Source organism: Podarcis raffonei, chromosome 16 (assembly GCF_027172205.1).
Source record: "Podarcis raffonei isolate rPodRaf1 chromosome 16, rPodRaf1.pri, whole genome shotgun sequence".
NCBI classification, from domain to species: Eukaryota; Metazoa; Chordata; class Lepidosauria; order Squamata; family Lacertidae; genus Podarcis; species Podarcis raffonei.
Window position 1 is genome coordinate 3524218 of NC_070617.1, and position 27670 is coordinate 3551887.

The window sequence follows — 27670 nt, forward strand, 5'->3', positions numbered from 1 at the left end:
TTGAACATATATATATATATGTGTGTGTGTGTGTGTAGCGCTAAACTAAAACCCGGAGTAAAACACACAGAAGTCTATGTACTTGGAGAGGCTTTGCCTAAACAAAAATGTTTCTACCAGGCATCAAGAACAGTAAAGGCCTGATGCGTCAATAGGCAGGGAGTTCCAAAGTGTGGGGGCTGCCATACCAAAAGAGTGGAGCAAATATTTACGTGGCACCTGGAATAGTGCCAGTTCCACAGGCTGGAGCAGCTCACTAGAATGTAAGCCCCAGGACCTGGTTCCAATACTAGGGGAGCTGTAAGTCCCTTGCAACATGCAAAGGCATGAGAGGCAGAGGGCCTCTGAGAGCGTGCAGAGCGCCTTGCTGGTGACCAAGACACAGCCATGTGGGTTGAGAAGCGCAAAGGCAAGCTTTCATGAACGCCATTCGCAAATCCCAAAAAGGAAAGGTGAGATACTTATATGATGAATAATATTACGGAATGGGAAGTTCTCAGTGGGGAAACAGATTGGCTATTAGTTACGGTTTTGCAGCACTGTGTGAAGACTTAAAAAGGGGGGGAAATCCTGAGGCTTTTAATTCTTAACCTATGGTGGAACTGGTTCAACCGCTGCCTCCTGTTAGTTTTAAAATAATGACTGTCGCTTTCCAAAGGAGTCCTGAAGCAACTTGTGAATGTCACAAAATACAAAATATAGTCAGACAATAAAGGACATGTTAAAAACAAGTAGCCTAAAAGTGTTCATCCAAGAAAGGTTACTGAGCCACACGAAATATCCACGCTGCCAAAGGAATGCCAGACCCTTCAGCGCTGTCCAAATCGTCTGGGGAAATATTGGAAAGCAAACCACAGAAAAGGCCAGAAATGTTCCTCATACCGGTCTGTCTAGTTCAGTACTGTTCACACTGACTGGCAGTGGCTTTCCAGGGTTTTAGGCAGCAAATCTTTCCAAGATGACCCCAGTGGGGACTGAACCTGGGACCTGAATGCAAAGCAGGTGCTCTACTACTTCCATATGCATAAGCTAAGATTCTAGTCCACAGGGTTCTGAAGGAAGGACCAGTTAAAAATAGGAACATAGGAAGCTGCCTTATACCGGGTCAGGTCACTTAACTCAGCACTGTCCACCCTGACTCTCCAGGTCTCAGACCAGGATATTTCCCTCTCCCTACCTTGGGAGATGCTGGGGCCTTCTGCAGGCAAAGCAGGTGTTCTGCCACTGAAGCTGCAGACCTTCCCCAAATAATTATCCAATTAAAACAGCAGTGGTAGCATCCAGGCTGCCTTTTAAGCCCTGCCACTTCCCACTTTCAAATCTTAAAAAAACTGGGTTTGAAGCCAGATTTGGCGGGGGGAGGAAACCTGGGTTGCAGCTTTAAAAGAAACGCCCCTCCACCGCCACCCCCAACGACTGATGCAAATCCAGCAGAGTGGTTTTTGCAAGGCAGAAGGAGGAGGAAACAGAGAAATCTCCACCCCTTCTCAAAATCTAAGCAATCCTTCAGAACTGAGAAGCAGAAGTCTTGTGAGCAGCCTTCCCCAGCAGGCAAACAGCTACAAAGGGAGGCAGGGATATTGCATTGGGTGCCAGTAACTTCTTTTGGTTCCCACTGCATCTCAGCTGGTAATCAACTTGCAACGAAGAACCTGAACCCAAGCCTGTATTTTTCCTCCTCCCTCCCACTCAGTTTTTCCTTTTGTGTCTTTTTAAAAAAAGGATTGTTAAATCTTTTTTAAAAAAGTTACACTTTTTAAATTACAATATCAAAAATATATAACAGAAACGATAAAGAGAGATGAAAATGAAGAGGTGTTAAAAAGCGATGTGTAAGCCACTCTGGGAGCAGGATAAAAATAAATACCGAAATGAATAAGAAGAAGAACATAGGGAGATCAGAAGAGCCTGGCTGCTGGATCAAGCCCAGTGATCCATTTGGTCGAGCATCCTGGCCAACCAGATGCCCAAGTGGGAAGGCTGCCAGCAGGACTTGGGTGCCAGAGCAGCTCCCCACCGGCCTCCACGGTTTCCTGCAACTGTTATCCAGACGCATGGCTGGCTCCCAGTGTGGAGGCAGAGAATAGCCATTGTGGCTAGGAGCCATCGATAGCACTCTCCTCCTCCTTGAATTTGTCTAATCCTCTTTTGAAGGCATCCAAACTGGCGGCCCTGAACTGTGGGAGCGAGTGCATAGCTGAGCCGTGTGAAGAAGCACTTCAAAAGCAAAAGTTTTCTTTTACAGTCCTTTCAGCTCATGCACCCGATCCTCCTCCCCATCGGAAAAGACCGTCTCCGTACTAAGTAAGGTAGCTAAGTCATGGATAGGCAAACTAAGGACCGGGGGCCGGATCCGACCCAGTCGCCTTCTCAATCCTGCCCGCAGACGGTCCAGGAATCAGCGTGTTTTTACATGAGTAGAATGTGTCCTTTTATTTAAAATGCATCTCTGGGTTACTTGTGGGGCCTGCCTGGTGTTTTTACATGAGCAGAATGTGTGCTTTTATATAAAATGCATCTCTGGGTTATTTGTGGCGCATAGGAATTCATTCATATATATGTTTTCAAAATATAGTCCGGCCCCACACAAGGTCTGAGGGACAGTGGACCGGCCCCCTGCTGAAAAAGTTTGCTGACCCCTGAGCTAAGTCCTTGTTACCACGGGCATTGAAATCCCCCATGAATTGCAACCTTGCACGAGGGCACCCGTTTTGAAGACAGGAGTAAATAACCCTCCGAGTGATCCCAACATGATGGATGGTGCAACTGGGGGACGGGCCTAACTCGTAGGGTGGAAGATACACCTTCATAAGTAACAAGGATGATATGGTACAATGGCATCTTACGTGGGGATTCGGTTCCAAGTGCTCCGTGCGTACATGGTAACATGTATACTCAAAACCTTGGAGCCATCCCTGCGCCAGCACCCCGGCCTTTTGAGAGGGGCTGGCCCGCCAAGCAAGGCAGAGCGTTTATACGCTCTTTCCACACCAGGAAAACCTGGCGCAAAAAGAGCTTTTGCGGTCTCTCGCCTTGCTTACCAGGCAAGGCCTGCTTTGAACACCAGCTCTGGGTTGCTCTTGCGAAATCTTGTGGGCCTATCTTGAGTTTTCATGAAATCTCGCGCTTCTGCAGCTGGCACACCGAGAGGACCTTGCAAAGAAAGCAAGTCAGGGAGCTTAAAAGCTCTTTTCATGCAGGAAGAACCTTGCGCGCTTTCAATTTGCGTGATTTCACCCGGCCGGCCTTCAACAACACAAGGTTGAAACCGCACAGGTTTAATGTGTGCAAGTTGTCACCGTTCTGTACTTCCGTTTTCATCCTTCCTGGACCAGGCCAGATGCAGGAGGTGGAGGTTATGCCCTGGTGTTACTGGGCAAACCACAAAGGACTTCTTTGCCATGCTGAAAACTGGCAAAACAAGCCAGAATCATCAGTGAAAGCGTTTTGAGGCTTGGTTCGGATCTGGGCAAAGAGCCCAGGCTGACTGGCTCCTCCTGGTGACTCACAGAGCTCAGCCCCTTAAGAGAGATTTCCTGCATCTGACAGGCACCAAAGATAACGGCAGGCAGATGGTGGGGTCAGCTCCCCAGATTTAAAAAAAAGGAAGAAAAAAGAAGATCGGCTTTTGACCTTTAAACAGCAAAATGGCCTCACTTCGAACCAGGGTTGCGCAAGGCAGGCGAGTGTTAAAAGTCATTGTGGGCAACAGTTTCTCTCGCCAGCGAGGCAGAGATGCCTATCTTTGAAGAGGAAGAAGAGGAACAGGAAGAACCCCCCCCCTCCAATTTAAGACGTTTGCGCAATCCGTTCCGAAGCAGCCTAGGGATTAAAAAGAAGTCGCTGGATGGCTGCGGGTATGAGGCAACTCAATGGAAAGAATAGCCTGACCTCAGGCAACCGGATATGAGCAAACTCCTTGACCTGCCTGTTGAGACAGTGTGGCAGGTCCAAACAAACCACAGGATTTAAAATTTATGCCTCACTTTCCCATCAGGCGCCTCCCTCCCTCTGTTATTTACGCCCAGCTTCCGCCAGCTTCCGATCCCACCCCTGCCTCAGTTTACCACCTGGTGCTTGCCTTCTCTTTCTCCTCAGCTCCATATTCCTGCCTCCGTTTCCCCACCCAGTGCCTGCCTTCTGTCTCTTTGCCCCCAGAAGCAAGTTGCTCTGAGAGCTTTGCCATTTAAAAAGCAACAAGTAATAATAATTTTTAAAACCCTGGCTTTGCAGTCTGCTGCCCCCACGAAAGAGCAGCTGCATTCTTCTAATTAGCCGTGCTTACAAACCAACTGAAAATTACTCCAGCCACCACTCCCCGCACGCCAAATTTTGAGAAAGAGGCTATTTGCTTTGATGTTTCAAAGGCAGAGTTTTCAGAGGGATTGAGAGGCGGGAGAAGGCGCAGAGGGAGGGAGGGAGGGAGGGCTGGATCACATGGGATGCTTTGAGTTGGGGCAGAGATGGATGAAAGGCCACCTGGAGCTCAGGTGAGTGGCACATGCCAATGGTACAGCGCCTGGGCCTCAATGGCTCCTGCAGGGCAGAGGCGCTGGAGGAAGCCTTACCTAGCAAACCGCTCCTTGTCGTTCGGGAGCTGGTCATCATCGCACCTAGGAGAAGAATCGGGAGAAGGAAGACATGAGAAACGGGCAGCTTCGAACAGCACGGAACGGCCTGTGCCTCTTTGGACAACGGCCTGGGCCACAACTGCTGAGACTTGGGAGACTGTTTCATCCCGATCATTAGAATTCCAAGTCTTGGCAAGTCACCGTTCTTGGAAGAATATTATTCTTTATTTTCATTATAAATGTTATACAGTGGTACCTCTGGTTGCGAATGGGATCCGTTCCGGAGTCCCGTTCACAACCTGAAAAGAACGCAACCCACGTCTGCATGTTGCGATTAGCCGCTTCTGCGCTGCGCATGTTGTCATTTTGCGCGTCTGCGCATGCGCGAGCAGCAAAACCCAGAAGTAACCCATTCCTTTACTTCCGGGTCGCTGTTGAAAACGCATAACCTGAAGCAACCGTAACATGAGGTATGAATGTACAGTGGTACCTCGGGTTACAGGCGCTTCAGGTTACAGACTCCACTAACGCAGAAATAGCACCTCGGGTTAAGAACTTTGCTTCAGGATGAGAACAGAAATCGTGCGGCAGCGGCGCAGCAGGCCCCATTAGCTAAAGTGGTACCTCAGGTTAAGAACAGTTTCAGGTTAAGAACGGACCTCCGGAACGAATTAAGTTCTCGAGGTACCACTGTATATGCAAATATTTTATCTCCAAATACAGCAGCTCAGGTCTATGTGGGCGCTTTGTACAATCCTTTTATTTTAGTCGCCTTCTTTTGAAACAGAAAGTATGGTGGTGAATTTTTCTTGATTCACCTGCTTGATAAACTGCTTTGAGGTTTTTACAGCCCAGCGGTATATAAATTTTATGAAACCAACTAACTGGCTAAGAAATACATGCTCAGAAGACCTGCCAGCCTGGATCGCCTACAGACAATGACACTGTGGCTTGACGAGATTAAGCTTTTGGACAATGACTGTTTCAGAGCCGTAGCTCATCAGGAATCCCATATGGGACGAGATGGTGTTGCAGGACTATGAAGCCTAGTTCATCAGGGATCCCAGGCTAGATCATGGAATCATAGAAGTGTGGGGTTGGAAAGAACCCCAAGGGTTGTCTAGTTCAAACACCTGCACTGCAGGAATCATAGCTAAAGGAAGCTATCCAACTTGTTTAAAAACCTGCAATGGATGATAGCCCAACACCTTCTGAAGGAGTCTGTTCTACTGTCAGATAGCTCTTACCCTCAGAAAGTTCTTCCAGATGTTTTGCTGGAATCTCCTTTCTTGTAACTTGAACCCACAGCTTCAGGTCCCACCCTCTGGAGAAGTGGCAAATAAGTTTACTCCATCTTACATTTGACAGACCTCCAGATATGTGAAGACGGCTATCTTATCACCCATCAGTTTTCTCTTCTGCAGGCTAAACATACCCAACTCCCTCAACTGTCCGTCCTAAGGCTTGGTTTCCAGACCCTTGATTATCTCGGTCGCCAGACTCCACACACATTCCAGTCTAAACATATCATTCTTAAGATATTATTACGTTGCAGCTCTACGTAGCCATGCTCATCAGGGAACTTCTGCTAGACACGACAATATTGCTGCACTACGTAGCCTATCAAGCTTGGCTATGCACTGGCATCACTAAGGGCAAAACGAAGCTTTCTGTAAATGAAGGAGATCCTTCCTGCACTGGACCCATGAGTCATCCCAACCAATCAGGGATACCAGAGAGAAGAGAATTTGACCTCAGCTCTTGCACAGCCGAGTCCCATTCCCTTCTATTTTCTGATGAGCCTTTTCACAAGACGGATCCCTCTCTCGCTTTGGCTCAGCACAAGTCCCCAAGTCCCTTGCCACTGGAAGTCAATCTCACCTGAGAAATTTGCTGTTCCCTTCTCCGTCGTCATCAAAATCGAGCCTGGAGAACAAGAGCAAGAACGACTGTTAGCTGCAACAAACCTCCCCCTGGGACTCCCAGCAGGTGAAGAAAATGAAAGCCAAGTAGAGTCTTGAAACTCAAGAGGGCTCCAAGGATGTTGAAATTTAGGTGTAGGGTTTACTGCACCTCCTCCCACCTGGCCTGGTCTCAGCTCATCTCAAAACTCTTCCCAGAGGCAGCAAAAGAGGGGCCCTGTACCTGTTCTTGGACTCCAGCTCCCATCAGCCCCAACGCCAGCAAGATCAACAATAAAGGATGATGGGAGTTGTAGTCCAACAACATCGGGGGGGCAGGCACCAAGCTGGTTTTGCCTCAGCAGGAGATGGGAAGAGGCTCGTCCCAACAGCTTTGCCAATACCCCAGCTCCATCAGACGCCTGCTCCTACCCCTGAATTGTGCCAGCACTTGGTCATTATAAGAGCAGATATTTAAGAATTGGTGCCTGAGTTTGATTTTTTCCCTTTTCCCTCCCCGTCCCTTTTCCCTTGTGTGTCATGCTTTTTGTAAGGCAGCAGGCAGAGACCGCCTTGTTTTAACAGATAGTATGTAAGCCACTCTGAGAACCTTTTCGGCTGAAGAGCAAGGTACAAATGCTCCCAATAAATAACAATAAATTCTAAAAACAGGCAGGAAGCCTAAATGCAGCCCTCCCGCCCTCACTATCTGGATTCCGAGACCCCCCTGCAGGCCACGCCCTCTCCCAATAGGCCACACCCCTCATAGTCCTGCTTCGTGCCTTCAACTGTTTCTTCCTGGCCGGGATGTGTCTGCTGAACTGTGATGTCATCTTCTGTTTGCATGGAAGGAGGGAGGCGTGTGTGCACGTAGGAGAAATGTCTGAAGTTGCTGCCCGTATTTTTGTACAGTAAGCCCGCAACTTGTGCAGGGGTTACATTCCAGAGATTGCGCCTGAAGCCAAAAATTACTTAAAGTCAAAGCACACTGGGTTCAACAGTGGGTGGGATTGCCCAAGTCTTTTTTCTCAGATGCCCGTCCACTTTTTTATTTTTATTTTGACCAAGTGTATAAAACTGAATGCGCACAAGTTAAATGTGTGTAGGTTGTGGGCTTGCTGTACAAGCGAACATATTTGCAGATGCTAATGTACTTCTGAATTACATTCCTGTAGCAGGGAAATTAAAGGGCAGGACAGCAAAAGTGGAATTTGTGAGCCTTTGTGGTAGCCAAGAAACTTAAAACTTCGAATTTGGAAGGCTGAACATCCACCGTCTATCACAAAATGGCCTTGAGAATCCCACCAGCCCTGGCTACATGTGAACACCCTTCCTACAAACGCATCAGTCTCGTGGGTATGCTTATTTTGGCTGGCTTGGAGCAATATTTCTATTTAAGATGGATGTACTGATGTTTATTGCATTCTTAATGTAAGCTGATGGATTGTTTTTGCTATTTTAAAGCTCCTCTTCATTTTTTTCTCTTTCTTCTTTGTTAAATTGCTATTTAAGAATCAGCTTTCTTAAAAAGAAAAACTTCTGGCTGCAGGGATGAATCCGAAAGATGAAAGGGAGAGTTGTATCCATGACGCCACTTGCTTTGGCCTCTGGCCCTGCCCAACACGGGTTCGTGGCCCCCAGAAGGTTACATGCGGCCCTTGGGTTGGAAGGGGGGAGCCTCATTCCAAGTGACCACCGGAGCCACCCTTACCCCGTCCTGCGCTTGTTTGCTCTCTGGACGATGCTCCCTCCAGAACACGCGTCGGATCCAGGCGTCCCTGAAGCAGAGCCCAGCAAGGGGACATCCGATGCCATTTCTGGAAGGAGAGGGGGAAAGACGAGAGGGGAAGTGAGTCATCATCCCTTTAAAGCCCTAAGTAGACCTGAAGGAGCATCTTCACCCCATCGTTCAGCCTGGACACTGAGGTCCAGCTCCGAGGGCCTTCTAGTGGTTCCCTCCCTGCGAGAAGCCAAGCTACAGGGAACCAGGCAGAGGGCCTTCTCGGTGGTGGCGCCCTCCCTATGGAACGCCCTCCCAGCAGATGTCAAAGAGAGCAACAACTACCAGACTTTTAGAAGACATCTGAAGGCAGCCCTGTTTAGGGAAGCTTTTAATGTTTGATGTATTAGGGTATTTTAATATTTTGTTGGAAGCCGCCCAAAGTGGCTGGGGAAACCCAACCAGATGGGTGGGGTACAAATAATAAATTATTATCATCATCATCATCCCGAGAGGGCATTGCTCCGCTGACTGGCTGGCTTGCCAGGCAAACACCGCATAGCCAGAGCTGAGGCTTCTACATACACACACAGCAGGATGGAAGCCCCAGACTTTCTGGCACATCCCTCTGAAGAAAGCACGCTGGACGCCAGAGAGAAAACATGCACAACTTGAAGGGGAAATGTGTCTGGCTTTTAAGAAGGCGGTGTCAGGATCAAAGTCGCTCATCATTCCCACTTAGTCACAATCTGGGGTTGTGCGAATACTGAAAGATCTGGGACAGACAGAAGGAAGGACTTCTTCGCACAGCGCCAAATTGTGGATTTTGCTCCCACAAAAAGACAACAACGGGACTTTATTTATCTAGGGGAAGGTTTTATGACACCGTGTGGACCCTGCAAAACAACAAAACAACTCCAGTTTGAATGAATGGTGAGCACTCGTCCCATAAGAAACACCCATCTGGAAGCCCCCAAAGTCTCCTGGCCCCAAATGCCCAACAGAGGGAAAAGGGAAACAGAAAAGCAAGTACTTTTTAATGCAGTGCCACATTAAACTATGGAATTCTCTCCCACTGGAGACAGTGGTGATCACCAACTTGGTTTTAAAAGAGGAATGAGACAAATTCATTAAGGAGAAGGCTAGGCTCTGTCTCCACAGTTAGAGGCAGCAACGCTACTGAAATCCAGTTGCTAGAAACCGCAGGCAGGAGAGAGTAGTTCTTGTGCTCAGGTCCTGCCTTTGAGCTTCCCACCGGGGCATCTGGTTGGCCTCTTCTGATGTTCCTATGGAACCTCCATGTCCAGAGGCAGTCTACCTCCATTCCTAATTTCTTTGGGGCATTTGGCCACTGTGAGAACAGGACCCAGGACTAGATGGGCCACTGGCCTGATCCAGCAGGCTCTTCTCATATTCTTATTTGCCCCTCAAATAACAAACCGTTGACTCAACTGGGCTGCCACAGATGGAAGAACTCTTGGAGCAATAAAAGCGCATCGCGGGCATGGCATGTTTTATGCCGCGGCACTCACGGAAAAGAACGAAACAATACCCAGAAAGATAATTTAAAATTCTGCTGCAGGCTTCTCTCAGGACTCCGTTCCCTCTGAGGCAGGCCCGATCTAATTAATACCACAAGGCTGTAAAACTCAGAGAACAAGCCATAAACCATCTGAAGTGCTCTTAGGGGCTTCAATCTCCCTGCCTTGCTTCTCTGGGTGTTGTTTTAGCGAAGAGTTAATAAGATCATATTCATGTACAAAGCCTTTAGAGACTGTCCAGAACAGAAAGGCAGTCAGGAAAAGAGCAGCAATGACGCAACACCAGTCTAAGTTCCGCTCCTTACAACCCTTTTACGAATTGAAAAAATAAAATAAAATCAATTTTCTGCCTGCAGCTGACAGTGGAGAAGGAGTCTGCTGAAAATGAAAGTTTCCTGGCAGGGGAAGGGGAAAAAGCAGAAAACCAAAAGCCCGCTCAAGGAGGGGAACTCTTAAAGGCGATATCCCTCCCCACCATTCCTCTCACAGAGCTCCCTGTGATGCGGGACTGAGTGCTAAACCACTCTGGGAATTGGAGTTAAGAGTCCAAAATATCTGAAAGGCGATGTCCTCTCCTTTCATTTCTGCCCTGGTGACTCCCCATCTTCCATCCTCCATAACGGCGGGAGGACCACCATTCTCCAGCAGGCCTATGTCTTTCATCCTACACGTCTATTCTCAGAGAAGACATGCCATAGAGACAGGGAGACCACCGTCTCCAGCTCTTGAGGAGGCAGCTGGTCCATCTAGGCCCACGGGGCAGGGCCTCACCAACTTCTGCCAGCAGCCTGCCTTCTTGGTTGCTGCCAGTCCACTGTCTCATCAGCTTCCTCCTTGGTCTGAGTTGCCCCTTATAGACAGAACTCAACAGGGAGGAGACAAAACTAGAATTTGCTCTAGCACCACCTACTGCTGGTCTCCCTGCCTTAAAGGTAAAGGACCCCCGACAGTTAAGTCCAGTCGCGAACGACTTTGGGATTACGGCGCTCATCTCGCTTTACCGGCCGAGGGAGCCGGCGTTTGTCCACAGATAGTTTTTCCAGGTCATGTGGCCAGCACGACTAAGCCGCTTCTGGCGAAACCAGAGCAGCGCATGGAAACACCATTCACCTTCCCGCCAGAGAGGTACCTATTTATCTACTTGCACTGGTGTGCTTTTGAACTGCTAGTTGGCAGGAGCTGGGACCGAGCAACATGGGGAATCGAACCTCTGACCTTCCAATCAGCAAGCCCTAGGCTCAGTGGTTTAGACCACAGCGCCACCCTGCCTTACGTCCTACCAATTTCAACAGGCAACACCAGAGGCAGTCCCTGCCTTCAAGCACTACCTGCCAGCTGAAATGAAACTGCCTAGAGTAATATAAACTGCCTGATGAACTTTATGCAGATGCCCTTACGGAAATATTTCCTTTCTTTGGTTCAACAAAAGGTTAGCAGGCAACCAGGGCAAGTGGCAAACAAGCAGCTCTCTGGGTCTGAAACCAGTTCCTGCAGACATCCCCTTCAAAGTTGCTGCTGCAAAAATCCAACGCTGAACCAAAGGCGTGGCCAAACGGGTTCTCCTCACAACAACCCTGTGAGGTAGGTCAGGCTGGCAGGTCACCCAATGAGCTCAAGAAGAGCTTGCTGGATCTTGCCAATGGCCCATCGAGGCCAGCATCCTGTTCTCATTGCAGCCACCCAGTTGCCTCTTTTGGGAAACCCGCTTTCCGAAATCGGTTTTCAAAATCAGAGGCTCAGCATGGCAAGCCATCATGGCTAGTAAAGGTAAAGAGACCCCTGACCATTAGGTCCAGTCGTGACCGACTCTGGGGTTGCGGTACTCATCTCGCTTTATTGGCCGAGGGAGCCGGCGTACAGCTTCCGGGTCATGTGGCCAGCATGACTAAGCCGCTTCTGGCAAACCAGAGCAGCGCACGGAAACACCGTTTACCTTCCCGCCAGAGCGGTACCTATTTATCTACTTGCACTTTTTTTTTGATGTGCTTTCGAATTGCTAGGTTGGCAGGAATCATGGCTAGTAGCCATTGACAATTTTCTCTGCACCTCACAATTCATGCCTCCCCCTGCTTATGTCCCATGCATTTAAATATATCAGAGTCGATGAAATATATAGTAGAGACACTCAAGGAAAATCCACCTGTAGTTTTATATGCACTACATTGAGATTTTGTGCCAATTAATCCCAATTTCCTCCCCTCACTTCTACTTGCCCTACTCCACTTTGCACCCCTAACAGGAGAAAACGCACCATCATTAATGGTTAAACCAAGCCATTTATTGGCTTGCAGAGCTCCCCCCACCCAGACTGTGCATGAATCTATAGGTCGCCTTCCTGTGTCTCCCTAAATGTTCCCGCTCTTGCATTCCAGAAATCGCACTGCGGCCCAGTCACCCTTGTCATCCACCCACATCCCCAAATCATGCAGCCAACGGTGTGTTTTTCTATTCGTTTGATCCTGATGTAATCTTAAATTTCATCACATTTGCTTATGTTGTGTATTTAATCAGTCAATATTTTTCTTTTCATTTTTAGAGAAAGGCCAGATACTACCGTAATTCTTTAATAAAGAAAAGGGTCGTTTCCATTGGCAGTGCTCCCTCCCCAAGCCAAGACTCCCCCCCATATCCTAACTCCAACTAAACTTTTTCCGAAGGGGTATCCAGGTAAAGTCTAAAGCAGCAAAAAAAGGGTTGTCATCCCCAAAAGCTGATTTCACGATAAATGTGTTATTTCAGGGGAACCCTATTATCCAACTCATTTAGGTCACTCCAAGCCCTGAGCCATCCCATTCTCCTTTCACCCCACAACTGCCACAGGATCCTCAAGTCACTCTTACCTGTACTTTTCCCATCACGCCAAGCCCCTGCCCCACTTCTAACCCTATTCTCCCCCAGGCTCCCCCAAACCTCTAAGTCTGAGCCTCCCACCCCATATCTCATGATTCCATGTAGCCGCCCACTCCCCACAATTCCCCTACAGACGTCCTTAATCTATAACCCCCAGCTGCTCACAGATATCCACATCCTATAACTCCCCATTATCCCAAACTGCAAGGAAAACCCCCAAATCTGTATCTCTGAGCCCCACAGGTTCTCCTTACCCTGAACTGAAGGCAGCCCTGTTTAGGGAACCTTTTAATGTTTCATAGGTTACTGTATTTTAGTGTTTTGCTGGAAGCCGCCCAGAGGGGCTGGGGAAACCCAGCCAGGTGGGCGGGGTATAAATAATAAATTATTATTATTAATTTTACTTCCCCTTTCCACCCCCAGTCTCCCCTCCCCTCCCCCAAATCCCCCTCAAACCCTCTCCCACTAAGACCCCCAACTCATAACTCCCTCCTCCCCAAAAGAAGAGACCCCCCCAAACCCCTCTCCCCCCTCTTCCCTCATTAACCCCTTCCATCCCTCTGCCCCCTCCCTTCCTGCCACTCCAAGCCCTCCCCCCACCTACCTCATGCTGCCCCCTCCCCGCAGCTCATCCCCTCCCCCCAAAGTCACTCCAGCCCCCCAACCTCTAACCGTGAGCCCCCTCCCGCTCTCCCCCCACCTGCCCGACGCCCAGGCCTCTGCCTCCCCACCCAACTCACCCTGGTTAGCAGCGGCTGTTGCCATGGCGACAGGAGGAGAGGGAGGCCGCTCTCCCCCCCCCCCGCCCCTCCGGCCCTGCCTCAGTTCTCCCCTCTCGCCAAGCGTCAATTCCAAGATGGCGGCCGCTCCAGCTCCGGGCGAGCCCCGCGAGGGGGCGTGGTCGAGGAGGCGGGGAGAGGGGCTCTCCCATTGGCGCGCGGCCTCCCTTGGGGGCGTGGCCTCGCCTCCCGCGAAAGCAGCTGACGGGGCGGGGCCGGAGAAGGGCGGGGCTTATAGATGGGGCGGGGCTTGGGGTAAATGAAAGGCTGGTTTGGAGGGGCTCCCCGCGCGGCGCGTTGTCGGGAAGGGGAATGCGGTGACGTCAAAGTGACGTAGTTTAAAGGGGCAGGGCGGGGGAAGGAATCTCGGGTGACCTCACAGAGTGACGTAGCTTCAGCGGGAAAGGGCTTTTTTTTGGTGGGACACCATCGGCAGGGCTGGTTTTAATTTAGAAATTAAAAGGAGGGCTGGGACGATGCCGTCAGCTTGGCTTTTAATATAATTTTGTAAAAAGGACGGGGGTTCCGGGTGTGACGTCATGGGTGTGTTTCATTCATTCCAATACGTGATAAGTATTATTCCAAAGTTGTTACTATTAAATAGTAGTATTTAACACAGAGAAAGTTGCTTATTTTTCTCTGTAACTACTGTACATATTGGGGGGGGGCTCTTCCAGGAGACTTGCAATCTTAGTACAGTGGTACCTCAGGTTACAGACGCTTCAGGTTACAGACTCCGCTAACCCAGAAATAGTGCTTCAGGTTAAGAATTTTGCTTCAGGATGAGAACAGAAATCGGGCTCCGGCGGCGCGGCAGCAGCAGGAGGCCCCATTAGCTAAAGTGGTGCTTCAGGTTAAGAACGGACCTCCAGAACGAATTAAGTACTTAACCCGAGGTACCATTGTAAAAGGTGACCATGAGGTCCAGTCGTGGCCGACTCTGGGGTTGCGGCGCTCATCTCGCTTTATTGGCCGAGGGAGCCGGCATACAGCTTCCGGGTCATGTGGCCAGCATGACTAAGCCGCTTCTGGCGAACCAGAGCAGCGCACGGAAACGCCGTTTACCTTCCCGCCGGAGCGGTACCTATTTATCTACTTGCACTTTGACGTGCTTTCGAACTGCTAGGTTGGCAGGAGCAGGGACTGAGCAATGGGAGCTCACCCCGTCGCGGGGATTCGAACCTCTGACTTTCCGGTCGGCAAGCCCTAGGAGCTGTGGTTTAGATCACAGTGCCACCTGCATCCCATCAGGAACATAAACATAAAGGTAAAGGGACCCCTGACCATTAGGTCCAGTCGTGACTGACTCTGGGGTTGCGGCGCTCATCTCGCTTTATTGGCCGAGGGAGCGCCGGCGTACAGCTTCCGGGTCATGTGGCCAGCAGGACTAAGCCTCTTCTGGCGACCCAGAGCAGCACACAGAAACGCCGTTTACCTTTCCGTCAGAGCTGTACCTGTTTATCTACTTGCACTTTGACGTGCTTTCGAACTGCTAGGTTGGCAGGCCCTAGGCTCTGTGGTTTAACCCAAAGCGCCACCCACGTCCCTAACCTGTAGGCACTAGCTTGGATGAAATGTAGGTGAAATCACACAGAGGTTCCATTCTGATCTGTCCTGCTCCTGCTGCCAGTCCTTTTCACTGCAGCGAGTTCTGGTACACAGGAACAAGCATGACACCTGAGCCAACCTCAAAGGAGTGGCTATCTCAAGGCAGGACGCTTAGAATAGCAACCCTCTGAGTCTTGGTTGCATCAGCAAGTCCTCAGTCCTGCTGCGAATGCACTCTGCACATGTTTAGAGGCTATGTCATTTGAATCAGGGAACTGGAACTTCAAGGCTGGGCTTTCTCTGCTCTGAGACTCTTTCCAGGCCAAACCCATTTTTGGCTTTGCACCCTCCTAGAGCACTTTTGGCCTGTCCAGAATGTGTCCTTGGAAGTGTGGCAAAAAAAGATTCCCCACCCTTGATCTTAATGACACCTTCACCTTCCAAGGCTGTGCCTGGCTCCTCATGATACTGACAGAAGCACAGAACTGTAGAGTTGGACTCTGTAATAAATGAAAATCTGCCCTTATTCCCTTATGGGGAACGCAAGAGCCCTTATAGAGTCCTTTGCAGGTTCTCCATCAGTCGGAGAAAAGAACAGAGGCCAACCAGAGAATATTGAGAAGCAAACCAGCTAGTAAGCCTGATCTTTATTGAACTGTTGCAACAGGGTGCTCCCCCCACACGCAGGAGAGGAGGAGGATCCAGAACCCAGGTGTGCCTGCCCTTATATAGACATTTTAAATTGCCCGCCCTAGAGTCCAAGGCCACCCCCAGAAACATCATACATACATCACAGAAAGGGCGGTCTACAGCAGAAATCTGAGTGCGTTGTTTATCTCCTGTCTGGCAGGTTACCTCTTAATGCTTACTTGACTGGATACCCTGGGGAGCCTGGCCAGTCTTTTGTAGTGACAAATACTTAGTTCCTGAGCCAGGTCACAGGCTCACCCTATTCATACAGACATACCCTTAAGACAGGTTTTGTGAATGAAAAGACAGTGGGGAGGCTTTTCCCTTTTCCTTCGACCTTGCAGAGAAAACATTTGGTTAGTTTGGAAGCCAAAATGGCTCCAGGACCGCCCTCCTGTGCTGCCTCAGACATGTGGCCCATACATTTATGTACGTGTTTGCCTGGGAAATCCACGAACATTTATTATATATATAAAACCTTAGTTTTTTATTTCAATGGGACCCCAAGGGTCATCTAGCCCAACCCCCCGCGATGCAGGACCCTCGAGCAGGGTGGTGGGGCCGGAACCTGGCCTGTTCCTCAGCTGTCCGCTCCGCCCATACAGTGGTACCTTGGTTCTCAAACGCCTTGCTACTCAAACAACTTCGAACCCAAACACTGCAAACCTGGAAGTAAGCGTTCTGGTTTGCAAACTTTTTTGGGAAGCCGAACATGCTCCGTTTTGAGTGCCACGCTTCCGTTTTGAATGTTACGCTGAGGTCTGTCTGTTTTTGCTATTTATTTTGTGTTTCTGTTTTTGCGGCTTTTTTTGTTTTGTTTTTGTGACTGTGTGGAACCCAGTTCAGCTACTGATTGATTGATTGACTGATTGACTGATTGGCAGTACATTGTTTATTGCTTTCCTTTTATGGATCAATGGTCCCGTTAGATAGTAAAATTCATGTTAAATTGCTGTTTTGAGGGTTGTTTTTAAAAGTCTGGAACGGATTAATCCATTTTGCATTACTCTCTATGGGTAAGCGCACCTTGGTTTTGGAACGGACTTCCGGAACGGGTTAAGTTTGAGAACCAAGGTACCACAGTGCACTAGAAAAGAAACCCCACATGGAAAGATACGCTGGCTGAGTGACTGAGGGTACAATTTAATGGGTGAGGGATCATGTCGCTCTCATTACCGGGAGCGTTTGAAACGTGATGCCACCCCAACTTGATGAAGTATTCATGATACCTTTGGGCTACAGCAGAGGGGAGCTGGAGCTGTCCAGTGGTTAAGACCAGCTGCGGAGGATAACTAGCAGATCTCTTGCCAACTTACGAGGGACGTCTCCGTGTCGTCAGATTCCAAATGTACGGTAGGAGCCAAGTCCGGTTGACTTCGTACCACTTCTCTGTCTCTCCTGCATCTGCAGTATCTTTTGTTTGACCTAGCCACTGTGATCCACGCAACGGTCACCTCCGGACTGGTTTATTGTAACTTGCTCTACGTGGGGCTGCCCTTGAAGCTGACCCAGAAACTCCAGCGGGTGCAGAATGCCGCGGCGAGACTCCTTATGGGGTCCTCACCACGGGATCACATTCACCCGGTGCTATACCAGCTGCACTGGCTCCCAGTGGAGTACAGGATCAGGTTCAAGGTGCTGGTTTTAACCTTTAAAGCCCTATACGGCCTAGGACCCTCGTACCTATGGGACCGCCTCTCCTGGTATGTCCCACAGAGGACCTTACGGTCTTCAAACAAAAACATCTTGGAGGTCCCAGGCCACAGAGAGGTTAGGCTGGCTTCAACCAGAACCAGGGCTTCTTCGGCCGTGGCCCCGATCTGGTGGAATGCTCTGTCCCAAGAGACTAGGGCCCTGCGGGACTTGACATCTTTCCGCAGGGCCTGCAAGACGGAGCTGTTCCACCAGGCCTTTGGCCAGGGCACAGTCTGACCCCCTCCTTCGGTAATCCTCACAGAACTCTAGCCCAATGGTTGCCATTAATTTGAATTTGAATTGATTTTAGAATGAATTGGTTTTAGAATGCATTTCAATCAATTGATTGTGATTTTATGTAAACTCGGTTACTTTTATCGTTGTTAGCCGCTCTGAGCCCGGCTTCAGCTGGGGACGGCGGGATATAAATAAAATATTATTATTATTATTATTATTATTATTATTATTATTATTATTATTATTATAAACAAACTTACTTTCAGTATGTCATCCTCGGTGCAGTTGAACTATGGAACTCCCTTCTGCAGGAGGCAGTGATGAAATCCATACAAGGGGAGAGAGGGCTTTTGCGCTAGAATCCTGCTTGCTGGTTTCCTGCTCAGCCCTCTGAGAACAGGATGCTGGACTAGATGGGACCCTGGCCTGATCCAGCAGGCTCTTCTTAGCATCTTATGACCTGAGGCCCTACCTCTGCAAATTTCCTTCTTGCTTCCCTCTAATTTTCCTCCAGTCTGACCAGTTCATGTCTGCAGCCTGCAGGTAGCTCCACTGTTCGGTTCCATATGGCTTTGTTTCCTTTCAGTTCAGCAGCCAAGAACCTCAGGCCCATGTGGCCCCTGACCCCTCAATTTGGCCCTTGGGACTCTCCATAGGCCACACCCCTCTGCAAGCCACGCCCCTGAGCAGCCTTCTTGGGTGTTTTTTGATAGGCTGGACTGGATCCCTGAACTACAATAATACCTGTTGCTTGTCTAGATGGAGGACAGAGACAGGTTTTGCATACGGAGGTGAAATTTACATTTGTTGCTCCGCCCCTTTTGGCCTCTGCCCCCGCCCACCAGTGTCATCTGGCTCCACAGGTAGCCTAGAAGTACCATAAATAGTTCTGACCTGCATCTAATTGACAGGTGTATCAGAAGATGGTGGACTCTCCTTCCTTGGGAGGTTTTTAAACAGAGCTTGGGTGGCCATCTGTCAGGAAATTTTTAGCAGCTCCTACACTTTGGAACTTCCTGCCTATTGACATCAGGCATGTGCTGTCACTGTACTTTTCTTTGGCACCTGCTAAAAACATTATCGTTTAGGCAGACCTACCCAGATGTTGATCCTGCCAACCTAGCAGTTCGAAAGCATGTCAAAGTGCAAGTAGATAAGTAGGTACCGCTCTGGCGGGAAGGTAAATGGCGTTTCCGTGCGCTGCTCTGGTTCGCCAGAAGTGGCTTAGTCATGCTGGCCACATGACCCGGAAGCTGTACACCGGCTCCCTCGGCCAATAAAGCGAGATGAGTGCCACAACCCCAGAGCTGGTCATGACTGGACCTAACGGTCAGGGGTCCCTTTACCTTTACCTACTGCCATATGCAGGACTCTTGGCAGGAGCAGGGACCGAGCAACGGGTGCTCACCCCGTCGCAGGGATTCGAACCGCTGACCTTCTGATCGGCAAGCCCTAGGCTCTGTGGTTTAGACCACAGTGCCACTTGCATCCCTAGCTCAGTGGGTAGAGACTCTTAAGATTCCTGCATTGCAAGGGGTTGGAACTCTACAATTCTATGATTCCACTCCCCCACCAATGTATGGTCGGGGGTCTGAACCCAGATGGCCCCACACCATCCTGCCTCTCTCTCCCCACAGGTGAGCAGACATGCTTTTGCCCGGCTGCTGAGAAGCAGCCTGCCCCACCGGCCCCATGGAGAATCCCACGCCGGAGACCTTCGTGGATGTGGACAAGGGGATCTGCATCGGCTTCCTCTCGCTCATGTGCTTCTTCCTGATGCTCATGATGGTGCGCTGCGCAAAGCTCATCGTGGACCCCTACACCGCCATCCCCACCTCGACTTGGGAGGAGGAGCAGCTTGACTGACAGCATCCATCAGCACGCAGCAGCGCCCATGATGGGGACAGACAAGGTGGAGGTGGAAAATGAGGGGGGAAGGAAAGTAGATGCTTAACAGTATTAATCCTTACTCTTGGTTGCTCCGCTGCTGGACTGGACCATCTGGATTCCTTCCAACTCTATGATCCTTTGATTCCATGATTCTCATAGTAGTTCTCCAGTTCCATGAAGCAGTGGAAAGCTCAGGACAAAATGCCAGACACCCATCAGCACAGCCCTGTTTCCTGGGAGTTGTGGTTCAAAACAGCCATGCTACCTGGGTGGGCTGGTGGGAGTTGTAGTACAAAACACCTTGAGGGCGCCCGGTTGAAGGCTGAGGTACAAATCCATGCCGAGCGCAGAGTTCAAGGCCTCCGACACTGTGCTGTGAAAGTGCCCTGATGTTATCCAAGGCAGCCCCTCACTGCACTTCCCACGATCCTTGGAAAGTGAAACATGCTTGTTTCCTTTGGAGTAAACTTGCGTCGCCTTGTGCTGCAAGAAAGCTCAGGAGGTTAGGCTATACTGGCTGGTTTTTCTTCCTTTCATGTCAAAGGGGGAGCAAAACCCTCACTTTTGTCCAAAATGTACTCTCATGCTGCGAAAAGTGCAGCAGATTGAATGGAGAGCTTCTGTAGACATGCATTGGTTCTCTTGGAAGAAAATTATTATTTTGACTGCTGGTCATGAAGGGTTTTCATTCATTCATTCATTCATTCATTCATTCATTTTGGATACCGCCCTTCACCCGCAGATTTACAGCTTCCCTCGGTGTGAAACTGCTTGCATGTATATTCATATCTACCTCACCCACCCACCGAAAACAAACCTGATTATGTTAATATAAAATTAAATTCCTACCTAAAAAGTCCCACTTCTTGACTCTGGGGTGATTTATGTTTTCCTGTTCATTTTTTGCATCTTGAGATACCTGGAGAAAAGGAGGGTGGGGCCGCTTAAATCATCCTCGTCATCATAACGGGATTGGATCGATGGGTTTTATTTTTTAAATAAAAGTTGCAGAAATCCCAGTTAAGAGTTGAAGTGGGGAAAAATAGGCCACTGGCCCTTTAAAAGAAAAAAGAAACGCAACCCCTATGGCGCATGCGCATTTCCGCCTCCTGCTTCCCAACTGAGCATCCGAAGCAGTCTTCCCCCCTATGCAAGGGCTATTGCTGCACTACGCATGCGCGCTGAGCCCAAACCGCGGTGGGGACCTTTCTTGAGGCGCATGCGTAGTCGCGAGAAGCTTCCTCGCCGCCTCCTCCCCGCAACCGCCTTCCAGCGACGCATGCGCACAGCTGCTCGTCGGCCGCTCGGTGGGCGTGGCCTAAAAGAAATAGCCTCGGGCTGTGCGATGTGGCCCCGCCCCCGGAAGCACGTTGAGCGGGCTTCCGGTCCTTCCTAAAGTGCCCTCTCCTGGAGGCTGAGTTGGTTCCAAGGAAAATAATTCCCCCCCTTTTCTTTGTCCCCTCGGGGGGAGGGGGAGAGGTAGGTATGGGGGGGCTGGAGCTTCGGGAAGGTGGGGTGGAAAGTGGGGAGGGGCCTGTCTGTCAGGCAAGGGGAGGGACATTATTATTGGGGGGGTGAGTAGGAAGGGGATGAATTGGGGGGAGCAGAATTGGGGGGCCCTGAATGTGAAGGCTGGTGCAGGCCTTCAAAGGTGGGCAGGGGGCTGGATTGGGGGGGTAAATTTGGGGGTGGGGGTCTTGAATGGTGAGACTGGTGCAGGCCTTCAAAGGTGGGCAGGGGGCTGGATTTGGGGTGGGGGCTGCAGATTGGGGGGGTAAATTTGGGGGTGGGGGTCTTGAATGGTGAGACTGGTGCAGGCCTTCAAAGGTGGGCAGGGGGCTGGATTTGGGGGGGGGGCTGCAGATTGGGGGGGTAAATTTGGGGATGGGGGTCTTGAATGGTGAGACTGGTGCAGGCCTTCAAAGGTGGGCAGGGGGCTGGATTTGGGGGGGGGCTGCAGATTGGGGGGGGTAAATTTGGGGGTGGGGGTCTTGAATAGTGAGACTGGTGCAGGCCTTCAAAGGTGGGCAGGGGGCTGGATTTGGGGTGGGGGCTGCAGATTGGGGGGGGTAAATTTGGGGGTGGGGGTCTTGAATTGTGAGACTGGGGCATGCCTTCAAAAGTGAGTGGGACAGACTGAACTTGGGGGTTTGTGAGGGCTACAAATTGTGGAGAGGGCTTGACTTGGGGGGGCGCCCTTCCGTTAGAGGTGCAGGTTCTTGGGGAAAGATGTTGGCATGCTCACGAAAGCCAAAGGGGTTTAGGGAGAGGCCGGATTTGGGAAGGGATGGTTGACGTCTGGGTGGGAGTGGGTGTCTCTTTGGGAGGCATGGACACCGGGGTGTTTGTGTGCGAAAGAGGGAGGCTGAATAAGAGAGGGGTTGAATAGGGGTGCATCTGTCTTAGAGGGTGTATTGCTGGGGCAAGGCTGTTGCATCTGTTTAGAGCTAAATGGCATGTGAGGGTTAAGAGTAGGTGGAATTGGGGGGTGAGGGAGGAAAGGGCCAGCCCAGGGGACCATTACTCTTGTTGTTGTTTAGTCGTTTAGTCGTGTCCGCCTCTTCGTGACCCCCTGGACCAGAGCACGCCAGGCACTCCTGTCTTCCACTGCCTCCCACAGTTTGGCCAAACTCATGCTGGTAGCTTCCAGAACACTGTCCCACCATCTCGTCCTCTGTCGTCCCCTTCTCCTTGTGCCCTCCATCTTTCCCAACATCAGGGTCTTTTCCAGGGAGTCTTCTCTTCTCATGAGGTGGCCAAAGTCTTGGAGCCTCAGCTTCAGGATCTGTCCTTCCAGTGAGCACTCAGGGCTGATTTCCTTCAGAATGGAGAGGTTTGATCTTCTTGCAGTCCATGGGACTCTCAAGAGTCTCCTCCAGCACCAGAATTCAAAAGCATCCATTCTTCGGCGATCAGCCTTCTTTATGGTCCAGCTCTCACTTCCATACATCACTACTGGGAAAACCATAGCTTGAACTATACGGACCTTTGTTGGCAAGGTGATGTCTCTGCTTTTTAGGATGCTGGCTAGGCTTGTCATTGTTTTTCTCTCAAGAAGCAGGCATCTTTTACTTTTGTGACTTTTAAATTTGTGACTTTTAATTTCATTACTCTTAGAGCAGAGGAACTTCCCAGGTGGGAAAGCTTCCTGCATCAGAATGTGAATAGCTGGAAGAGACATGGAGCTTGAATGTGGAGAATACTTGGATCCCTTAGTGGGGGGACAAGTGTGTGAGCTGTTCCAAAGGGATGTGATCCCCTAAAGAAAACAGGGGGCTGTGTTTGAGGGATAGGTAAAGGTAAAGGGACCCCTGACCATTAGGTCCAGTTGTGGCCGACTCTGGAGTTGCGGCGCTCATCTCGCTTTATTGGAGCCGGCATACAGCTTACGAGTCATGTGGCTAGCATAACTAAGCCGCTTCTGGCGAACCAGAGCAGTGCACGGAAACGCCGTTTACCTTCCCACCGGAGTGGTACCTATCTATCTACTTGCACTTTGACGTGCTTTCGAACTGCTAAGTTGGCAGGAGCTGGGACCGAGCAACGGGAGCACACCCCGTCGCGGGGATTCAAACCGCCAATCTTCTGATCAGCAAGTCCTAGGCTCTGTTGTTTAACCCACAGCGCCACCCGCGTCCCTCCGTGTTTGAGGGATACATGGGTCTATTAATGTCGTTAATATTTTCTGGGGAAAGCGTTTTATGTTGGTAATTGTTTAAAATATTTTCTGGTTTAAACTTCAGTTCTTTAAGAACATATGAAGGCCTTTGACCATCTAGTCCAGCATCCTGTTCTCACAGTGTCCAAACAGATGCCTGCGGGAAACCAGCAAGCCCGTTTCCTCTTCAGTGGTTTCCCGCAAATTGTATTCAGAAGCATTGCTGCCTCTGACTGGTGGTAAAGCTCAGCCGTCATGGCTAGTAGCCATCGATAGACCTCTCTTCCTCCACAAATTTGTCCAGTCCCCTTTTTTTAAATTCCTCCAGGTTGGTGGGAATTATTATCTCCTGTGAAAAGAAAGGACTTTTCCTCAGAGAAACTATGGAATTTGCTTCCACAAGAGGTAACAACAACAACACAACAACAACAACAACAACAACAACAACAATAATAATACAGTGGTACCTCAGGTTACATATGCTTCAGGTTACAGACGCTTCAGGTTACGGACTCCGCTAACCCAGAAATAGTACCTCGGGTTCAGAACTTTGCTTCAGGATGAGAACAGAAATCGTGCTCCGGCGGTGCAGCGGCAGCAGGAGGCCCCATTAGCTAAAGTGGTGCTTCAGGTTAAGAACAGTTTCAGGTTAAGAACGGACCTCCGGAATGAATTAAGTTCTTAACCCGAGGTACCACTGTAATAATAATTTATTATTTATACCCTGCCCATCTGGCTGGGTTTCCCCAGCCACTCTGGGCGGCTTTCAACAAAATATTAAAATGCAATGCTCTGTTAAACATTAAAAGCTTCCCGGAACAGCGCTGCCTTCAGATGTCTTCTAAAAGTCTGGTAGTTGTTGTTCTCTTTGACGTCTGGTGGGAGGGCGTTCCACAGGGCGGGTGCCACCACCAAGAAGGCCCTCTGCCTGGTTCCCTGTAAGTTGGCTTCTCGCAATGAGGGAACCTCCAGAAGGCCCTCAGCATTGGACCTCAGCGTCCGGGCTGAACGATGGGGGTGGAGACGCTCCTTCAGGTATAAATAAATAAATTCAAGCTATGTTGAACAGACAATGGAAGCTGTGAAGAAGCACACAAGTAGTGATGACTGCCAGCTCGGATGGCTTGAATAGTGAATGGGACAAATTCATGCCGAATAAGGTCATCCGTAGCTACTGGCTACAGCAGCTGCGCTCTCACTCCATTGTCGCAGGCAGTATGCTTCTGAATACCAGTGGCTGGGAATTGCAAGTGGGGAGAGTGTTCTTGTTCTCAGGCTCTGCTTGCTGGGTTTCCAGAGGCATTAAGTTGGCCTCTGTGAGAATAGGATGCTGGACTTAATGGGGTTTTGGCCTGTCTTCTGACATTCTCACTGCCTGATTGGGTCAGGAGAGGAGATACAATATACACACAGAGAAGCTGCACATAGCTTGATGCCAGCAGGTTGAGTTACAGTTGTTTGGTTTGTGATGGCTTTACATACCGTTCGAAATAAGTCGATGGGATTCCATTTGGCTTGGTTTCATTGTGTATGGCTGGTTTATAGTTCATAAACACCTTCAGGAGGACCATTTCCCTGAGAAGCAACCTATATGAGTTTATTAAATATAAACATACGTGCTTTCCTCTTCAGATGGTGCTGGTGGTTGTTGTTTAGTCGTGTCCGCCTCTTTGTGACCCCCTGGACCAGAGCACACTAGGCCCTCCTGTTTTCCACTGCCTCCCGCAGTTTGGTCAAACTCATGCTGGTAGCTCTGAGAACACTGTCCCACCATCTCGTCCTCCGTCATCCCCTTCTCCTTGTGCCCTCCATCTTTCCCAACATCAGGGTCTTTTCCAGGGATGCTTCTCTTCTCCTGAGGTGGCCAAAGTCTTGGAGCCTCAGCTTCAGGATCTGTCCTTCCAGCGAGCACTCAGGGCTGGTTTCCTTCCGAATGGAGAGGTTAAGATGGTTGGCAGTGTTTTAAACTGAATGCTTCTGGGAACAATGTAGGGCAGCGGAGGGGAAGGGCTGAACAATGTTTCGGGTGCCCACGTCTGAGCGCTTCCTTCTTTTGAACAACCTCAGTTTCTGGCATGATGGCAGAGTCCCCAGAGATGGAGCTGCAGCGAGAGGTGTTGGAGGAGCTCGGGATCTCCCTGGAGGATCTCAAGCAGCTGATTGATGAGGAGCTGGAGAAGTCGGAGCGGATTGCGCAGCGGAAGAAGCAGCTGGAGGGAGTGGCGGAGACTGTGAAGCAGAAGGAGGATGAAGTGGCCCGTGTGGACATTCTCCTGGACAATGCTGTGAAGTAAGTTGCAAGGCGGGGAGTGGAGGTATGAAAGCGTCCCCCCATTTTAGGTTTGGTTCGATTGCTATAAAATGCTTGCATTTCCTGTGTAAAGCATCTGGCAGTGAATACTTGACCCTCTTGTGCAAGACAGTCTCTGAAGCAGGAGGGGCTAACCTGTGGCCCTCCAGATGTTGCTCAGTTGCAGCTCCCAGTATTCCTGACTTTTGGCCATGCTGAGGGGAGCTGGAGTCCCATTTTCTCCCCCCAACTTTATGCTCATCATTTCTTGAGTTTTTGTTTCCTACTGTATTTTGCTCTGTTGCCAATGTTTTCTTAACTTACCGTATTTTTCGCCCCATAGGGTTCACCTAGTTTTTTGGGGGGGAAATAAAAAATATTATTCCCCCCCCCCGGCACGGGGCTGGGGCGGGGGAAGCCCAAGCTTCCCCTGACCCCAGCCCACAGAACAGGCTGCTATCTGCAAGCCGTGGGAGCCCGGTGGGAAGTCTCCCCGGTCTCCCCAGGCTTGCGGATATCTGCCTGAAGCCCTGGGCATGCTCAGCTGCGCTCCCCAGGTTTTGGGATGCAGGCTGCTATTCGCAAGCCGTGGGAGCCTGGTGGGGACTCCCGCCGTGCTTCCAAGGCTTGCAGATAGCTTCCTGAAGCCTGGAGAGTGAGAGGAGTCGGTGCGCACCAACCCCTCTCGCTCTCCAGGCTTCAGCGAAAGCCTGCATTCACCCCATAGGACGCACACACATTTCCCCTTCATTTTTTGGGGGGGAAAAGTGCGTCCTATAGGTCGAAAAATACGGTAGTTTTCAGGCAAGGGTATTGTTTTGTTGGAGGAGGAGTTTGGAGGAGTTTGGATTTGATATCCCGCTTTATCACTACCCGAAGGAGTCTCAAAGCGGCTCACATTCTCCTTTCCCTTCCTGCCCCACAACAAACACTCTGTGAGGTGAGTGGGGCTGAGAGACTTCAGAGAAGTGTGACTGGCCCAAGGTCACCCAGCAGCTGCAGGTGGAGGAGCAGGGAAGTGAACCCGGTTCACCAGATTACGAGTCCACCGCTCTTAACCACTTACCACACTGGCTCTCAGGTTGGAGTTCAGTTGGCTGGAGCACGGGGCTGATAACGCCAAGGTTGCAGGCTTGATCTCCGTAACGGACAGCTGCATATTCCTGCATTGCAGGGTTTTGGATCAGACGATCCCCAGGTCCCTTCCACCACTATGATTCTGTGGTGCCTTTTTGATCATAGTTGGAGTATTAGTTTTAAGTGTATGGCAGGCTGCCTTGAGGGCATCTTGGTTTGGAGTAAAGTGGAGGGTCAGAAAACCTCCGCAAACCTAAAACATTTGTGAGAGAAGGTTCTGTGTTTCCTTGACAAGCTGGTTCTCCCATAATAGCTTATTTGATTGTTTGTTGAATTTATATGTCACCTTGAGGTGGTGTGCATAGTTTTTTCCCCATCTCACTGAATCCCCTCAAGAACCCTGTAAGGTAGTTACAGGTAGGTAGCCGTGTTGGTCTGCCGTAGTCGAAACAAAATTTAAAAAATCCTTCTAGTAGCACCTTAGAGACCAACTGAGTTTGTTATTGGTATGAGATTTTGTGTGCATGTACGCTTCTTCAGATACACTGAAAAAGAAGTCACCAGACCCTTATATATATATATAGGGAGAGGGTGGGGAGGTGTATTACTCAGAAGGGTGGTGGGAATGGGTGATTGGCTGATAGGTGTGGTAAACCTGTTGACGACTGTTAATGATCGCAATTGGTCTTCTTCTTCATTGGCGATCCCTCGTAGTCGAGTAAGATTGTCTTCCATTAACTTGGTTTTAACCGTGAGTCCGTAAGTGACTGTGGAGGCCAATTCTGGATCCCCACGTCCTTCCCCAGTGGGGACATTGGTTTCTGGGCAGGAGCTGACCATGGTGTGGATTTGCCAAGCGTGCCTTCCTCCTAGCACATTTCTAGCATGTGCTAGAATTGGTCTTACAGGGAAAAGCAAGGGGTGAGATGGCTAAAAATAGCTTTATCATGTATTCTGTAAGGTAGGTTGGGCTGAGGCAGTGCCCCCCCCCAGATCACACCCAGTGAGCTCCATGGCTGAGTGAGGATTCGAACCCTCGTCTTCCAAACTATAGTCTGACACTCCAACACACTGATTTCTCCAGTGTGGTGTAGTGGTTAAGAGTCTCGTAATCTGATGAACCGGGTTCGTGCCTCCACTCCTCCACATGCAGCTGCTGGGTGACCTTGGGCCAGTCACACTTCTCTGAAGTCTCTCAGCCCCACTCACCTCACAGAGTGTTT

At 50.0% G+C, this 27670-nt stretch overlaps 3 protein-coding genes across 8 annotated transcripts in view; 2 read left to right on the forward strand and 1 right to left on the reverse strand.

The window, feature by feature from the left end:
- ARNT (aryl hydrocarbon receptor nuclear translocator) overlaps positions 1-13499 on the reverse strand; it is a 36873-nt gene extending 23374 nt beyond the window's left edge. For 2 of the 3 annotated variants that reach the window (XM_053368782.1, XM_053368779.1), the window contains exons 1-4: positions 13324-13458; positions 8184-8289; positions 6453-6497; positions 4569-4613 (exon numbers count right to left, since the gene is read on the reverse strand). In XM_053368782.1, the coding sequence (XP_053224757.1) occupies positions 4569-4613; positions 6453-6497; positions 8184-8289; positions 13324-13348 (221 nt within the window). In that variant the 5' untranslated portion in view covers positions 13349-13458. Of the gene's footprint in view, positions 1-4568; positions 4614-6452; positions 6498-8183; positions 8290-13323 lie in introns of all 3 variants that reach the window. The other variant, XM_053368780.1, reaches the window with a different exon arrangement.
- Positions 13500-19125: 5626 nt separating this feature from the next.
- Positions 19126-19612, forward strand: CTXND2 (cortexin domain containing 2). Its single transcript, XM_053368797.1, has one exon. It carries the CDS (start codon positions 19225-19227, stop codon positions 19396-19398), a length of 174 nt encoding a protein of 57 aa, XP_053224772.1. The 5' UTR covers positions 19126-19224; the 3' UTR covers positions 19399-19612.
- Positions 19613-20772: 1160 nt separating this feature from the next.
- The window catches only part of SETDB1 (SET domain bifurcated histone lysine methyltransferase 1), a 37069-nt gene continuing 30171 nt past the window's right edge, over positions 20773-27670 (forward strand). For 3 of the 4 annotated variants that reach the window (XM_053368775.1, XM_053368778.1, XM_053368777.1), the window contains exons 1-2: positions 20773-20901; positions 25148-25370. In XM_053368775.1, the coding sequence (XP_053224750.1) occupies positions 25156-25370 (215 nt within the window). In that variant the 5' untranslated portion in view covers positions 20773-20901; positions 25148-25155. Of the gene's footprint in view, positions 20902-21426; positions 21446-25147; positions 25371-27670 lie in introns of those variants that run through there. The other variant, XM_053368776.1, reaches the window with a different exon arrangement.

Excerpts from the sequence above, each read along its gene's own strand:
- CTXND2 (XM_053368797.1), top strand. The coding sequence starts at position 19,225 with ATGGAGAATCCCACGCCGGAGACCTTCGTGGATGTGGACAAGGGGATC.